At 43.1% G+C, this 17971-nt stretch overlaps 1 protein-coding gene across 1 annotated transcript in view; it reads left to right on the top strand.

Annotated features, from left to right (window-relative positions):
* The first annotated feature begins 1019 nt into the window (after positions 1-1019).
* The window catches only part of MLLT10 (MLLT10 histone lysine methyltransferase DOT1L cofactor), a 243767-nt gene continuing 226815 nt past the window's right edge, over positions 1020-17971 (top strand). The window contains exons 1-3 of the mRNA XM_065871216.1: positions 1020-1267; positions 1426-1585; positions 4112-4191. Coding sequence (XP_065727288.1) covers positions 1426-1585; positions 4112-4191 — 240 coding nt within the window. The 5' untranslated portion in view covers positions 1020-1267. The remainder of the gene's footprint in view (positions 1268-1425; positions 1586-4111; positions 4192-17971) is intronic.

Here is a 17971-nt window from a genome sequence, read left to right on the forward strand (position 1 = left end):
CTGCTCAATATCCAGCTAATTATTCAGATAGGCCTGATCCATTTTCTATTTGTATGTGAGTGAGCTCCCATCTTTCTGCCACTTAAGTGGCCTTAATAAAAAATTGACAAATTTTCAAGAGTAAATTTGGAGTACAGAGCCAGATCAGAGAAATCCTCAATTGAAAGGACTCCACTGTCACATGGTGTTAGAGATCATTTGGTGCCTGACTAGAACTTGGGTTCCCTCAAACTGCGATTTCCTGATCCTCACATTATATTGCTAATTCCTGATTAACAACCATCTGTACTCCTACACAGCAAGTTGCGGGTAGCATAGGTGTTCCCTCTTCGAATACAACCCAACCTAGGCTTTTGACCCTGTCTGTGATGCACTTTCAGTTGTCACTGGGCCCAGTGTGGTGTGTAAACGGGCAGCCGACTTGGTGGCACTTCCACTGGGTGAACTTTGGGTAGAGTCCAGGATGTGAACTTAATGGGTGGAAAGGCTTCGGCACTACAGTGAAGTTCGCGCGGCCAACTGCAGGAAGCCATGCTTCATTGCACCCTTCATGGAAGTTGGCCGACTTGCCCAACCCTTGTTACCCACGGGCCAGTTCTTGAGGAAAAGGCCTGCAGGTAGGTTCTCAGATGCCCGCCGGGAGTCCCCTCCAGCTACTCAGACAAAACTCGTCCTCCCTACCGGTCCTCGGAATCCTCCCTTCCCACCCTCCCTCCCGCCGAGGCCTCTTCGCGACGTGCACACGCAGCCCGCGCGGCCGGCACTGCAGAAGACGGCCCCAACGTCCCCGCCCCCGCGTGCGCGCCCCCGCGCCCTCCAGTTGGCTTGTTCCGGCCTCGGCGCGCCACGGGCTCCCCTCGCCCCCTCCCCCCCAGCACACCTCGGCGGCTGCGAGCGGCGCGGGGGAGGGGAAGGGGCCGGGAGGCAGGCCCGGGCTGCGGGCCGGACGCGGCGGCGCGCACGCAGGCCTCGCCTCTCCCGGGCCTTTTCCCTCACGCCGGTCGCCGGGCGGGCGCGCACGCCGAGTGACGCTCGGAGGAGGAAGCGCAACCCCCTTCCCCTCCCTCGCTGCCCCTGGCCCAGCGGGAGCCCCCCCAGTGCGCCTGTGCGGAGGCCTACTTGATTATGTGTGCCCTCTCCGGGCTCCAGCGTTAGCCGCCGGGTGGAGGTGGGGAGGGAAGAAGACGAGGAGGAGGAGGCGGAGGAGGCGGTGGAGGGGAGGTGGGGGGAGTCAGCAAGGACATGGCTCCTGACTCCTGTGCGGAACGTGAGTGACTGAGCGGCAAAGCCCGAGTGAGCGAGCGGCCGAGCGGCGGGCGGGGGCCGGGGCGCCGGGAAGGGAGCGGGGGCGCGGGGGACTGGGCGGGGGGAAGCACTCATTGGCTTGCCTGTGTTTTTTAATGGTCCCCCCCAACTCCCTCTTAGATGGTCTCTAGCGACCGGCCCGTGTCACTGGAGGACGAGGTCTCCCATAGTATGAAGGAGATGATTGGAGGCTGTTGCGTTTGCTCAGACGAGAGAGGCTGGGCCGAGAACCCGCTGGTTTATTGCGACGGGCACGGCTGCAGCGTCGCGGTGCATCAAGGTAAACACCCAACCGCCCGCCGGGCCGAACCCGGCCTCTCCCAACCGTCACCGCTTCCCCCACCTTGGCAGCAACTGCCAGTTCCCCTCCCGCCCCTCCCCCCGCCCCGCCCCCGCCCCGCCCCGTTCTGCGGCCGGGGATTGACTCGGAGGGTCGGCGGCGGGGCGGAAGGGGTGTGGGCTGCGCTTGTGGGAGAAAGTGTGTGTGGCCTGGACTGTCATGTGATGCTGCGTTCACTCTCTCAAGTGTCATTCGGCCGCCGCCTGCGCCCGGAGCCGCGGGTCTGCGGACTCTCGGAGGCGGGGGTCGGCGGCGAGGGGGTGTCGGGGCCCGGGCGCGCGTCCCTCGGCCGTGGCCCCGCGGCTGTGGGTTCGGGTTGGGGAGTGGGGAGCCCCCTCCCCCTCCCGCCGCGCCGTCTGCCGCAGTGTCTGGAGACTTCCTGTACCATGGAGTCGGGCTCGGGAGCGCGGCGCGCGGCGCCGGGGCGGATACGGAGCTCGGGGTTCTGCCCTGCCGCTTTAGATTTGAGGGGGGAGGGCGCCGGCTGCCGCACCCCAAGCTTTCTGGCCGAGACCTTGCTGCCGCTCCTGCGGACTGGAGCTTCCCGCGGAGAAGAGGCGGAAGGCCGTCGCCGCAGTCGCGCCGCCGCGGGCGCGGCTGGGCTGAGCTGCTCGGGGTGGTGGATGAGGCTGTTGAGTGGCCTCATCGGGCCCCTTCCTCAGCTTCAGTGACTGGACAGAAGAGGAGGTGGTGGCGCCGCCAGTGACTCGGGGAGCATCTTAGTTTGTGTTTGGGTGTTTCCATTAGGTGAGTTTTGGGGATATACAGAAAAGCCGAGGACACTAGTTAAGGTAGTTTTTTGGCCGTTTGAAGGTTCTGACTTTTTCCATTTCATGTGGTAAGGAATTGAGGCTGAAAATTTGGGGGCCGAAAGACAGGTCACTTTTTTTGGTGGCTCTTGTACTCCCCTTGTTGTGCACCAACCCGCCCCCCCTTCCCGTTTCTAAATCTGGCGTTGAGTGAGGCAGAGGTTCAGTAGTTTATCGGGCGCTACCAAATGAGAGAAAGCCTGAGCGTAAGGGACTAAACTGTATTCTTTATAGAACGGAATCTCAGAACTGGGAAGGGGGACTTAGGAGATAGTGAGTAACCGAACCTGAGCATGCATGTATCCCCAGTTCTTTTAAAGAAGGGCAGAGTTGCACACCTTACTCTTCTAAGGAGTGAAAACCATGTGTATTCAAACTAGGTACTGATGGATTGTAAGGTCTCAGAACTGGTATAGTGTATTTCCGTTATAGTGTTCATTGGCACTTGTAGAGAGGTATTATGAATTGGATGATAAATGATGCTAAGTAGTCTCATCTCCCAATTTAGAAAGTGTTCGTTTAAGTGTTAAAATTTCTTTTCTAGAAGTATTTCTGAATTAAAATACAAGTTTTTGGGCTGTGATGCTGTATTTCTTGGCTGATAGAATATTTTTACTCTGATACATTTTAAAAGGGATTAGAAGTTTAGCTTTTGGAGTTTTAAAAATTTATGTTGATTTTATATTCTTTAAGTGCTTTCCGATATTTGATATATTTTCAAGTTACCTCTGAGCAAGCTCATTCAAGAGAATGTCAGTTGGATATTAGTGTTTTAAGGTTTTTGGAAAATGTTAAATTTTGAGTTAGGTAAATGTTAATATAAAAACAGTTTTGTACGCAACTAGACTGTGATTTGGATGTGTGATATACAGATCACTTGTTGGAACATTATATGTTAGAAATAAACGTGTAGTTTACTTTTTTTTTCTGACGGGTTTATTGAGATGTAACTCACATACCATACAATTAACCCACTTAAAGTGTACAATTCACTGGTTTTTAGTATATTCACAGTTTTGGATTTGTTACCACAGTCAATTTTAGAACATTTTCATCACCCTAATAAGAAACCTTGAACCTGTTAACAGTTATTCCCCATTTCTTCCTAACTCCCCCAGTCCTAGACAACCAGTAATGTACCTTCTGTCTCTATAGACAGATAGACAAATGTCTATTCTGGACATTTCATTTAAATAGAAGCATTTTACATTTAACATTACATTTCATTTTCTTTCCTGCAATGTCTTGTTTGTTTTGAAAGGTGATTTGGAAATAATTTTCACTTTCATGTATTTAAAATGCTTGCTATTTAAACTTCAGGATATAGGAATGAATTAATTACTTTGAGTTATTCTATGTAAAGAAAAGTGTTAAATTTTATCTAATATTTTTTCTGTTATAAGAATAAAATTTGTGATGTTTATACTTTTTAATTGAAATAGAAAAATTATTTTTCTAGTATTTAGTTAAAAATGTCATAATTTTAACTAGGTGATAAATTATAAACATAAATATATCATGTTTAAGTTCTTTACAAAGCAGGTGGTTTCTGTGAATAGTTTCAGAGGTAATTACTTTTATAGGGCTTTGAAAGGGTATTTGATTTTACATAATTATTCAAATCTTAACTTACTTTAAAACATTTATTTCCCAACAGCTTGCTATGGCATTGTTCAAGTACCCACTGGACCATGGTTTTGCAGGAAATGTGAATCTCAGGAGAGAGCAGCCAGAGTGGTAAGGACTGTTTATCAAAAACATTAAAATACTTCAGTGAGTAGCTTAGGATGCTACACACTCATGTTTCAGTTTGAAGGGCTTTCAGTCTTTTGTTCAAATATTGGATTTGGGCCAAGTATTGACTTAGAGTTTTAAACTGGTTTTATAAGATCTGAAAAACAAATTGAATCACATAAGTATATACTGATGGATACTTAGAACAGGTAAAATATAAAGTTGTATTTGGGCTTTCTTAGCCGTGCCTACTGGTTTGAGGGTTAAATTGGCTAATCATAGTTAGAATATAATGGCAGTAGGACATAAGTAAGTTATATTGAGATAATTTTGCTAGGTTCTGTTTACTGAGTTAAAAAAAGTGTTTAATGATTCATATTTCTTTTTACTATATCTATACATGTACAGTTTAACTTTGCTCAGTATTTTCAGACATTCAGTCCCTTTGGCAAAGCAACATAAAAATCTTCCTTTTTTTGACTTGGCTGGCTAACCTTCTTTCTGAACACTTCTGTAAACCTTCTGTAAGAATGAGGGAGGAATGTTTATTCTTTGTGGCCAAAATCATTTTTCCAGTTGAACTTCTGGAAATAGGGAGAAAAAGATTTAATCTTCATTAATCACATGAAAGTATTACCATTTGCAGTGTGATAGTTTCTTCCTTTTGTTGTTGACTAGAGTATGTAACAGAAGGTAGAAAACAAATATTTCAACTTCTTTACCTACATGGATAGTATGAACAGAAGCTTTTATTTTTGTCTGGGCAATTTTTGATCAGAAATAATGGCTGAGTAGCTTATATAGGATTGTGAAACTCAGAGCAATATTCTGTTGATGTGTTTTCTTTGTGGGAATGCACTGTACCAGAGTTTCAGCTATTCTAGCGTTAACAGAAATGGGAACTGGCAAGTGGAGGATGAAATTAATAATGAAAGTTTTAGGACTTAAAGTATGTATAGGTTTACTCTTTTTTCCTCTTTGTAGCATGTTATGGTTTGGGGTTGATGGGTCACCAAGCAAAGGAAGTTATGCTTTAATTTGTTAGTAAACATTGACAGTAAGGTGAGGCTCTTCCAGAGGATGTCACAGTAGATACATGGCCAGAGAAAGATTAGAAAATAGGAAAGTGGGTATCAAGAGAGGGAGGATAAAGAGGTGAATGGGGAGTGGTAAAATGGCAGCATTATTTGCCTCAAATGCCACTTGTTGCCTGTTTCTATTTCTTTTTCCTCTCTGAGGTCATGGTCAGGATATTTAGGTGAATAAAGTATTTATTTTAAAAGGTATATAAAGGTATATTGGAGGACCCATTTTATTTTAGCTTTATTTGGTAGGATGGTGGGGGTCGTTAATGAAAGAAGAGGCACAGAGTCTTCTAAATTCCTGTAGTGTACAGTTATACAAGGTAGGATTGTTTGTAAAAAACAAAAACTCATTCCAAGCTTAAATAAGTAAAGAAAGGGCATTTTGTTATAAGGATATAGTAGCCAAGAAACCTAACCTGAAAATGTACCCATGAATTAGAACAGGAATGGAATTAGTTTTAATATTATTTCTGCTTTTCTCTGTGTGTCTGCTTCATTCTTTTCTTTTCTGCAGATTTTCTCTGCTACTTCAAAAATCAATAGTTAACTTTTTTGATTGTTTACCATTTGTCAGATACTGTGCTGAATGTTCTATACCAATTATTTTCTTTACCTATAAAATATATGAGGTAGATATTCTGTTACTTTCATTTCATAGATAAAGATATCGTACTTTTAAGAGAAATACATATCTAGTTGGAGTCTGGGCTGTGATGAAGCTCTCAACCAAGGTGTTGTATATTGCCTCCTGTGGTGAAAGATGGCCATACTTCAGCTCTTAATATTTTCTGTCTCCTGTCTCAAGAGGCTAAATTGCAGTGTGAATCTCATGTTCCTTTTGGGGGAAAAAAACTGTCTTGGCTTGTCTAGTTCTGGACCAGTTAGCTAGCCATGGCTAGACAATAGGGTTGAGTTGCTCAGACACAGGGAGATCTCTGTGGGGTTGGGATAGCTCACTTTTCAGAAGAGGGGGAATTATAAACTGGTGGTACCTTGACAGATACTGAGGAGTAAAAATCCAGAACAAATAAAAGTATTTTTAGACAAGAAGTTTGGTTGTATATAGAATGGCTTTGAAAGGGGAGGTTAGAAACTGAAAGTCTTAGGATGCTGTTACTATAAAAATGTGAGAGTAGAAAGGGAGGGAGTAGAAAGAAAGAGAGGGGGCATTTTGAAGGAGGAAATGACAGAAATGGATGTGGGGTGAAGGAAAGGGAATAATCAGAGATGATTCTGAGATGTCAAGGTTGAGCACTCTGGAATGGTGATACCATTAACAGTAACAAAGGAAGGAGAGCAAATTTGAAGAGTAAGGAAAGTTGTTTTGGGCATGTTGGTTTTGATGCCGCTAGGATTTTTCATTGGAAATTTAGGGTTAAAGTAATGAGGACAAGTTAGAGTTGGAGCTGCATAGAAGGAAGATTGGGAAACAAGTGACATTTTTTGTTAGAGAAAAGAAGAGTGAAGACAGAACAACGGTGAATGTTCACATTTGGGAGAGTAAGAACGAGTTTCCAGGGATGGATAATGAACTGTCAGGAAAGAGAACCTGCAGGGTCCAGTAGCAACAAAGACAGTTTTTTTTTTTTTTTTTTAATATTAACATTCTATACCCATTTTATTTTTTATTTTATTTTTATTTTTATTTTTTTGCGGTACGTGGGCCTCTCACTGTTGTGGCCTCTCCCGTTGCGGAGCACAGGCGCCGGACGCGCAGGCTCAGCGGCCATGGCTCTTGGGCCCAGCCGCTCCGCGGCATGTGGGATCTTCCTGGACCGGGGCACGAACCCGCGTCCTACGCATCGGCAGGTGGCCTCTCAACCACTGTGACACCAGGGAAGACCCCCATTTTATTTTTAATTTGTTTTAAAAATTAATTTATTTTTGACTGTGTTGGGTCTTCGTTGCTGCGTGCGGGCTTTCTCTAGTTGTGGCGAGCAGGGGCTACTCTTTGTTGTGGTGCGCGGACTTCTCATTCTGGTGGCTTTTCTTGTTGCGGAGCACGGGCTCCAGGTGCGCAGGCTTCCGTAGTCATGGCGCGCAGGCTGTAGAGCGCAGGCTCAGTAGTTGTACACGGGCTTAGTTGCTCCGTGGCACGTGGGATCTTCCCGGACCAAAGCTCGAACCTGTGTTGCCTGCATTGGCAGGTGGATTCTTAGCTGCTGCGCCACCAGGGAGGTCCACAATTATTTTTTTTAAGAAAGAGTTTTTGATAGTGACATTGCTGCCAAGGATGCTGAAGGACTAAGATAAGTACTTGAGACAGCAATTGTGTTTCTCTGGTTTGGGCAGAACCCTCATGATAGGGCATTGAAAAGAGTAAGGATTGCAGGGTTAGATTGAATGTTGAAAATAAGGAAAGAGGAAAATAAAAATAGATGGGGAATTGAGGGAAAGTTTGGTTGGTTTTTAAGGGAAGCTCTTTGTTAGGCATTCATTGTTCAGAAAAAACACTTGAATTGCTTTATTCACCTCAAGTGAATAAGAATTTTTTTAAAAAATTAATTTATTTTTGGCTGCATTGGGTCTTGGTTTCTGTGCGCAGGCTTTCTCTAGTTGCAGCAAGGGGGGGCTACTGTTTGTTGTGGTGCAAAGGCTTCTCATTGGGTGGCTTCTCTTGTTGCGGAGCACGGGCTCTAGGGTGCGCAGGCTTCAGTAGTTGTGGCGCGTGGGCTCTAGAGCACAGGCTTAGTAGTTGTGGCACACGGGCTTAAAATTATATGGCACACGTTGCTCCATGGCATGTGGGATCTTCCCGGACCAGGGATCGAACCCATGTCCCCTGCATTGGCAGGTGGATTCCCAACCACTGTGCCACCAGGGAAGCCCAAGAATTTTTATTGAAATATTTTCATTAGACTTCATTGTTTACTAACTGCTGTCACAGTGTTTAGAGTTTTTTTTAAAAAATAAATTTATTTATTTTATTTTTGTCTGCATTGGGTCTTCGTTGCTGAGTGTGGGCTTTCCCCTAGTTGCGGTGAGTGGGGGCTACTCTTCCTTGTGGTCCGCAGGCTTCTCATTGCGGTGGCTTCTCTTGTTGCGGAGCACGGGCTCTAGGCATGCGGGCTGCAGTAGTTGTGGCTCGTGGGCTCTGGAGCACAGGCTCAGTAGTTGTGGTGCACGGGCTTAGTTGCTCTGCGGCATGTGGGATCTTCCTGGACCAGGGCTCGAACCCTTGTCCCCTGCATTGGCAGGCGGATTCTTAACCACTGCGCCACCAGGTCAGTCCCGAGGTTAGAGGTTAAAACACTCATTGATGACTTTTTTTTCCCTTTAATACATTTATTTATTTATTTTTGGCTGCATTGGGTCTTTGTTGCTGTGCGTGGGTTTTCTCTAGTTGTGGCAAGAGGAGCTACTCTTTGTTGCGATGCACAGGCTTCTTATTGCGAGGGCTTCTCTTGTTGGGGAGCGTGGATTCTAGGCACGCAGGCTTCAGTAGTTGTGGTGCGCGGGCTCTGTAGTTGTGGCTCGCTGGCTCTAGAGCGCCGAATCAGTAGTTGTGGCGCATGGGCTTAGTTGTTTCGTGGCATGTGGGATCTTCCTGGGTCAGGGATCAAACCCATGTCCCCTGCATTGGCAGGTGGATTCTTAACCACTGTGCCACCAGGGAAGTTCTGATGACTGTTTTTGTATTTAATGTGTATGTGTTCTTTTTTAAATTAACATTTTTAAAAAGTAAATTTATTTTATTTTTGGCTGTGATGGGTCTTCATTGCTGCGCATAGGCTTTCTCTAGTTGCGCGGGGGGCTACTCTTCATTGCGTCACGTGGGCGTCTCATTGCAGTGGATTCTCTTGTTACAGAGCACGGGCTCTAGGCATGCAGGCTTCAGTAGTTGTGGCACATGGGCGTAGTTGCTCCACGGCATGTGGGATCTTCCTGGATTAGGGATCAAACCCGTGTCTCCTGCATTGGCAGGTGGATTCTTAACCACTGTGATACCAGGGAATTTCTGATGACTGTTTTTGTGTTTACTGTTCGTAACTACCACAGGCTGAAGAGATTTATTAGAAATTTTACCTGCTTATACAATTTTAATGAGATACAGAGAGAGGATATTTTATTTTATTTTATTTTATTTTATTTATTTATTTATTTTTGCGGTACGTGGGCCTCTCACTGTTGCGGCCTCTTCCGCTGCGGATCACAGGCTCCGGACGCGCAGGCTCAGCGGCCATGGCTCATAGGCCTAGCCGCTTCGCAGCATGTGGGATCTTCCCAGACCGGGGCACGAACCCGTGTCCCCTGCATTGGCAGGTGGACTCTCAACCACTGCGCCACCAGGGAAGCCCGAGAGAGGATATTTTAGATATTTAATTATTCTGCTTGGAAAATGTGTTGACAGTGCATTGTGTAATAAATAAAATGGCCAAAAGCTCATTAAGTATTTGCATTGTTTAGGTGTTGCTCTTCTTGCTCTAAGTGAAAGATGATTCCTTTCCTCCAGGAGGTGAGCTGTAACTTTCTTCTATTGCTCTGCCGCTCTTTATTTCAGTTCTTCCTGGCTTTTTGCATTGTTAGGGAGGAACCACTGGATGGACTCAAAACCAGGGCTTTAGGGATTGATCTAGGGATGCACTATTTTATTTAAAAATTTTTTTCTTATTGAGATACATAATGCAAATTACTATAAATCTGTAAAACCATATGAAATACACTTAATCACAGTAAGTGTATATTTAGATTTAATTCTACAAATTAAAATTATATTAATACGCATTTGATTATCACGAGTAGTTCTGAGCAGTGTAAAACATAAAATGACCATCTGTGTGTTCCCTACCCAGAATGAACAAATGTCCACTCTTCATATTTGCTTCAAATCTTCCCTTCTGCTTAAAAAGAACAATAAATTAAAAAATTAAGTTGAAGTACTATTTGTATTCTCCCCAGTCTGGGTCAGCCATTACCCTTTTAATGTCTGTGGGGCCAGTCTCTCTATATGTTTTTCTTGCCAGTTTTATTGAGCTGTAATTGATATGAAAAACCAGAATGTTTAAGGTGTACAACGTAATGATTTGATATATGTATGTATTGCAAAATGATTACCACAGAGGGTTTAGTTAACATCCATCACCTCACCTAGTTGCAAATTGTTTTTTCTTTTGATGAGAACTTTTAAGATTTATTCTTAGCAGCTTTCAAATACACAATACAGTGTTGTTAACTACAGTCACCATGCTGTACATTACATCCCCAGAGCTCACTTATCTTATAACTGGAAGTTTGTGCCTTTTGACCACGTTCACCCATTTCCCCCAGCCCACTACCCACTGCGTCTGGCCACCACCAATCTGTTCTCTGTTTCTGCGTTTGGTTTTTTTAGGTTCCATATATAAGTGAGATCATATAGTACTTGTTTTCTCTGTCTGACTTGTTTCATTTCGCATAATGCCTTCAGGGTCCATCTATGTTGTCACAGATGGCAGAATTTCCTTGTTTTTAAGACTGAGTAGTAGTCCGTTGTATATATATACCACCATCTATGTTTTACTCCTTGTTACTACACGCATATATCCATACACACCACCAACTAGTGTATTATTTTACAGGAATGGTAAATTCTATATGTGTTCTATGATTTGTGACATAGCTGCTTGTGACATCACTACACTGATATATATTGATCTAGTTCGTTCTTTTTATCTGCTTTTTAGTATTCTGTCACAGAATGTACTGTAATTTATTTAATTCCTTTATTGATTGTCATTTAGGTTTCCAGTTTTTCATAACCACAAATAGTGCTGCAGTGAACATCCTTGTAAATATAGTGAAGCTTGGTTTTTTAAAACAATGTAGTCTAAGAATCTGTATTAACATGCACTACAGATTATTTGTTTACATTTATAGTAATGACTGATATATTTGGGCTTCTTAAATTTTTATTTTGTGTTATCTATTTTTGTGTTATCTATTTACCATGCTTATTTTTTTTCCTCTTTTTTTCTTCAGTTGGAGTGATTATTCTTTATTCTTCTTTTAAAAAGTCTGGTCTGATTTGGAGGTTATATGTTCCATTTCTTTTCTTTTAGTGATTGCCCTTAATATTTTAATGTGCATACTTTATATTTTTTCTGTGAGTCTAAGATTAATCTTTTTCTTAAAAAATTAATTAATTTTGGCTGCACTGGGTCTTTGTTTCTGTGCACGGGGCTTTCTTTAGTTGCGGTGAGTGGGGGCTACTCTTCGTTGCGTTGCGCGGGCTTCTCGTTGCAGTGACTTCTCTTGTTGCGTGCAGAGCACAGGCTCTAGGTGCACGGGCTTCAGTAGTTGTTGCATGCGGGGTCAGTAGTTGTGGCGCACGGGCTTAGTTGCTCCGAGGCACATGAAATCTTCCTGGGCCAGGGCTCGAACCTGTGTCCCCTGCATTGGCAGGCGGATTCTTAACCACTGTGACACCAGGGAAGCCCTAAGATTAATCTTTGTACTCCTTTTGAACAAAACCAAGGACCTTAGGACACCTTATGTTCACTCTCTTTACCTTGCAAAATCAGTTTTATTGTTGTTTACATTTTAATTCCACCTTATTTTTTTTTTAAAGAATCAATTTTATTTAGTTATTTACTTTTGGTTGCTTTGGGTCTTTGTTGTTACACGTGGGTTTTCTGTAGTTGTGGCGAGTGGGGGCTACTTTTCGTTGCGATGCGTGGGCCTCTCATTGTGGTGGCTTCTTGTTGCAGAGCATGGGTTCTAGGAGCACGGACTTCAGTAGTTGTGGCATATGGGCTCAGTAGTTGTGGCTCATGGCCTCTAGAGTGCAGTCTCAGTAGTTATGGTGCACAAGCTTAGTTGCTCCATGGCATGTGGGATCTTCCCAGACCAGGGATCGAATGCATGTCCCCTGCATTGGCAGGTGTATTTTTAACCACTGCGCCACCAGGGAAGTCCCTATTGTAGTCTTAAGGAGTATATTTATTTACTTATTTGAATATTTAAAACATAACTTATTTTGGCCTCTTGCCTTCTGAGACGGCCCACGCTCTGTCTATGGAGTGGGTTTCTGCCTGAATAAACCTTCTTTCACTTAAAAAAAAAAAAAAAACTTTATTAAGAAAGAAATATTTATTATTTATTTATTTTGACTGTGCCAAGTCTTAGTTGTGGCATGCGGGATCTTCAGTGTGGCATGCGGGCTTCTTAGTCGTGGCCAAAACATACGTTTTATAAAAATAAATAAATTTATTTATTTATTTATGGCTGCGTTGGGTCTTCATTGCTGCGCGTGGACTCTCTCTAGTTGAGGCGAGTGGGGGCTTCTCTTTGCTGTGGTGCACGTGCTTCTCATTGCAGTGGCTTCTCTTGTTGCAGAGCATGGGCTCTAGGCATATGGGCTTCAGTAGTTGCGGCACGTGGGCTCAGTAGTTGTGGCTCATGGGCTCCAGAGTGCAGGCTTAGTAGTTGTGGCGTCTGGGCTTAGTTCATCTGCGGCATGTGCGATCTTCCCGGACCAGGGCTCGAACCCGTGTCCCCTGCATTGGCAGGCAGATTCTTAACCACTGCGCCACCAGGGAAGTCCCCAAAACATACTTACTTTAAAATTTCTCAGAGATTCTGGAATTCTTTCATTTTTTTTTTGTTTTTTAACTGTGGTGGTAGATGTCTTCACATACTTTGTAATTTTTGACTGTGAGCTAATCTTTAAGAGTTGTTTTCTTTCTTGGGATTCCTGGTCCTCTAACCTGGATTTGTGGAGGTGTCACTGAGGGAAGTTTTCGCATTTGCTCTGTAGCTGTTAAGAATTGCTTTTGGCTGCTAGTAACAAAGACCAGATTACAGATTAATCTGGCTTCTGCAGATTAGCAATTTACAAATTTACTGATTTCTTATTTGAAAGGAGTTGAGAAACTCCTTTGAAGCTTTTATGACAGCTCTGTGAGGTCTTTATTTATTTAGTCTACACCTCATGGCATGCGGGATCTTAGTTGCCTGACCAGGGATTGAACCTGTTCCTCCTGTAGTGGAAGCGCGGAGTCCTAACCACTGGACCACCAGGGAAGTCCCTCTGTGAAATCTTTAGGGATCAGACTTTCTTTCTTTCTACTATACCAACCTTAGCAGATAGTTTTCATTTTTAGCATTGTTCTACAGTCACAGCATGACAGTCATTGTGACTGCAGAGAGGTGTTCCAGGCAGAAAGAAGGGAGGGCAAGGTTGAAAGTGGTTCTCCTCCCAGCTGAGTTATCCTCTTGAATGAATTTTCTCTAGTCTTAGTGGTCCAGTCCATGTTTTTTTGAGATAGATTCCCCTTCAGTAGGATTGGCCTTTTCCATTTCCTGTCCTTACACAGGTCATCTAGGGTCTGTGCTGGTGTCATAGTCATCCCCATCCTCTAAGGTATATATTAGATCAGGTATCTTCATTGACTGCCTTAGCTTGAACTAATGTTGATTCTTTTAGCTTTTAAGTTCTTTTTTATTTGTACCACAAGAAGATTTACCTTTATCTACATAATTAAAAATTTGTTTTCAAATTTATTTATCTTATATACCTCTGACTTAAGAGTACAAGAAGCCAGGATATGGGGCGTCTTCAGTGACAGTTTAAAAAAGGTATTGTGGAGCTTCCCTGGTGGCACAGTGGTTGATAGTCTGCCTGCTGATGCAGGGGACATGGGTTCGTGCCCCGGTCCGGGAGGATCCCACGTGCCGCGGAGTGGCTGGGCCCATGGGCCATGGCCGCTGAGCCTGCGTGTCTGGAGCCTGTGCTCCGCGCAGGTATTGTAGGGGCTTCCCTCGTGGTGCAGTGGTTAACGTAGGGACACGGGTTTGAGTCCTGGCCCTGGAAGATCCCACATGCCGAGGAGCAACTAAGCCTGTGTACCACAACTACTGAGCCTGCACTCTAGAGCCTGCAAGCCACAAATACTGAGCCCGTTTGCCACAACTACTGAAGCCCGTGCGCCTAGAGCCCGTGCTCTGCAACAAGAGAAGCCACTGTGATGAGAAGCCTGCACACCGCAGTGAAGAGTAGCCCCCGCTGGCCGCAACAAGAGAAAAGCCTGCGTGCAGCAACGAAGACCCAATACAGCCAAAAATTAAAAAAAAAAAAAATTATATATAACTTTTTTCGTTTTATTCCTGTATGAGCTTTATTAGCCTGTATGCTTTATTTATTTATTTAAAATTTTGTTTTGACGTGGACCACTTTTAAAGTCTTTATTGAATTTGTTACAATATTGCTTCAGTTTTATGTTTTGGTTTTCTGGTCGTGAGGCATGTGGGATCTTATCTCCCTGACCAGGGATCGAACCTGCACCCCCTTGCATTGTAAGGCGAAGTCTTAACCACTGGACTGCCAGGGAAGTCCCAGCCTATATACTTTAAATAGAACGCCTTCAAAGTGTAACATTTGCTAACGTTTTTTTCACTTACTGATGATTCATGTCTACTCTTTGCTTTTAAATTCAGTGTAGCATCCTGAGTTCCTATAGCTTTGAAAGAGGTGATTTAAAAAAGTTAACAGATTTAGTGCTTACCACCATACATAAAATAGCAAATAGCCAATTTCCGTTGTCTCACTTCTTGAATTCCTTTCTTTTACTGTGAGAAAAACTTAGCACAACAGCTGACATGAAGTAGGCGTTTAGTACTTGTATTTTTCTAACTTGCCTACATAACTAGTAAGAGAAATGAAAACGTTGGGTACATTGATACATTGCCCATTGTACCTATTTATTCCATTTTTTGTTTAGATTTAATTTTTATGTTTATCAAAGTGAAAAATGCACAGTCAGTAGTACCAAAAGATTCTTTTGTACACACAGTAAAACAGTACCTTGCTGCTTGACTCTTGACGAGGAATGTAGAAGCAGCTATTCTTTTTTATAAAAAATAGATTTATTTATTTATTTTTATTTATTTATTTTTGGTGGCACTGGGTCTTCATTGCTGTGCGTGGGCTTTCTCTAGTTGTGGCGAGCAGGGGCTATTCTTTGTTGTGATGTGCGGGCTTCTCATCGTGGTGTCTTGTTGCGGAGCACAGGCTCTAGGCACGTGGGCTTCAGTAGTTGCAGCACGCAGGCTCAGTAGTTGTGGTGCACGGGCTTAGTTGCTCTGTGGCACGTGGGATCTTCCCGGACCAGGGCTTGAACCCGTGTCCCCTGCCTTGGCAGGTGGATTCTTAATCACTGTGCCACGAGGGAAGCCTGAAGCAGCTATTCTTGACGTATCAGTTTTAGATGTTGTCTTTCAGTATATCACAAATTTTGGTTAAGTCGGGAGTGTTAAACAGAAAATTTTACGTTATTATGACTATTTAAGTATTTTGTTCATTTCTGAGCCAAAAGCATACTAAGATTGTTTTCTTTTTAAATTTTTTTTCCCTGGGATTAATAATTGTCTTGTATTTTTATTTTCCTTGTGTTCTTTATTTAAGGCTAAATCTTTGCATACTTTCTAGTCACTTCATGTAGTTTTCCACTTGTTTAATGAATCAGGTAGTCTATAAATTCAATTTTCTATACATTATAAAATTCCAAAAAGGAAAAAAGTTTTACCATCTTAACTTGATGGATAGTTTGCCTGACTATGGAATTCTTTCTTGGTTGGAAATAAGTTTCCTTCAAAATTTTGAAGGTATTTCTCCATTACTTTTTAGCTGTCAGTGTTTCTTTTAAGAAGACCAATGAAGTTCTGATTTCTAATCCTTTATATGTGATTGTTCTCTCTGGATTTAGTGTTTTCTGTGGCCAGTTTACCAGCTATTTCTCATGGTAGTTAGTGTACTGTCCCTCATTCATTGTACTGGGTACACAGTGGCCCTTTCAGTTTGGTAAATCGTGTTAGGGAACATGAGTTGAGTTAAGGGAGAATTTTTTGGAATTATTTTTGACAGTTCCTCAGTTCTATTATCATTGTTTGCTTTTTCTGTATTTTTCTTTATTTGGATGTTGGACCTTTTGAACTGATCTTGCATTTAAGCTAATCTATTTCTTTCTGTTTTACTTTCTGAGGCAGTTTCTTACTTTATTTTCCATTCTTTCACTTAAATTTCTAAATTCTATTATACTTTTAATTTCCAGAGGCTCTTTTATGCTTTCTGAATGTTTATTTTTTATCCTCTGCTTTTGTTTCTTAAGTGCAATATTTTCCCTTAATTCTCTGAGGATGTTAACCAGATGGTTGTTTTTGTTTTGTTTCAGTGTTCTGAAGTTTTCTTCTGCTCCTGGGACTCTTTTCCTCAGAGTTCCTTTGTACCATTTGTTTTGGACTGTCTTGTTACGGACTTTGCTTACAAATCTAGTGACTGGTAGCCGTCCATTTGAATTTAAGACAGGCTCCTAATGAGGTGACTGGAAGTTCTGTGTGTGTGGCAGAAATTGTTGGCAGATTGGCTTCATTATAGGTGTCTAGCTGGGTTCTTTTATTGGGATGCCACCAACTGGTTAGTTTATTCAGAGAAAAATCCTCCAGTCAGCTGTTTGGGATTCACAACCTGGTTACCAGTATTCTTTGAGGCATTGGTTGCTGGAATTTCACGATCTAGAACTAGATTTTTCAGTACGCCTTTGCTCAGATGTCTCCAGATCCAGATTTCCTTTTGCTTACCCTTTGTGCAGTTTTCTCAGCTGTGGGAGAGAGAGTTACCTGGTAGTGTGTAGAGAAGGGATTGGGGGGCGGGCGTTGATTATCTTTCAGGTTTTATCTTATCCCTCGTCCTGTTTTGAGCCATACTTGTTGTCCTGTTTTGAGCCATACTTGTTGTCCTGTTTTGAGCCGTACTTGAACCCATCCCTCTCAGGGGCATGCACCACCACCACTATGATGTGGCGCCTGAGGTCTCTCAGCTGGGGCGCCGTGTGGCCCGAGACATGTTGCCTTACTGCAGCAGCCTTTTCTCATCTGCTAAGTCATTTGCTACTCTTTTCCTTTTAGCTTCCAAAGTTTTAGAACTGTTGTCTTTCTTTATGTTTGTTTCCCTTTTGTGATTTTGCCCTTTTTATGTCATTCAGTGGAGTTTTCGGAAGGAGAGGAGTTAGTTTTCAAGTGGAATTAACTGCCTGTTCTCGTGATGTAGTTTTTTCCCACTTCTTCCAGGGTCTTGTTTTTCCTTTTAGTCTGTCCTTTTTACTTGATTTTTTCCCACGCAGCTCACAGTTGTTTTTCAATCTTCCCATGGATTTTACTTTCCCTTTACATTTTTCACCTTTTACTTGCAGGCTTCCTGGAAGAATAAAACCATTAGTTGTTATCTCTGCTTCTTCAACTGCCTGATGTGGTCTAGCCTTCCAGTTGTGCTTAATGATTAAGGTGTAACTTAATCGTATTGTTTTTTTTTTTTTTTGGTCGCACTGCGTGGCATGCAGGATCTTAGTTCCCTGACCAGGCATTGAACCCGTGGAAGCAAGGAGTCTTAACAACCACTGGGCTGCTAGAGAAGTCCCTTAATTGTCATTTTAAGCAGTAGCATATGAAATCAGCATTTGCTGTAACATTCTCATTATGGACACTGTCCGTTTTGTCTTTCAGTGACCCTTATATGAAAATCCATGTACAAGAGATTCTTTTAATAATTTAGCATAAGGAAAAGTGTCTCCCATTAGAATCTGGTATATTTCCTCCTTTTTGACAGCTCTATGATACGTATTCTGTTTTTCTTTTTGTTCTGGCTATCAGGCAGCCCAGAACCAAATCTGGTCTTTAGTTACATCAGCTATGTTAATCTGATTATTGGTATGTTTGTTTTCTCCTCC

The sequence above is a fragment of the Phocoena phocoena genome, chromosome 2, assembly GCF_963924675.1.
Source record: "Phocoena phocoena chromosome 2, mPhoPho1.1, whole genome shotgun sequence".
Lineage (NCBI taxonomy): Eukaryota > Metazoa > Chordata > Mammalia > Artiodactyla > Phocoenidae > Phocoena > Phocoena phocoena.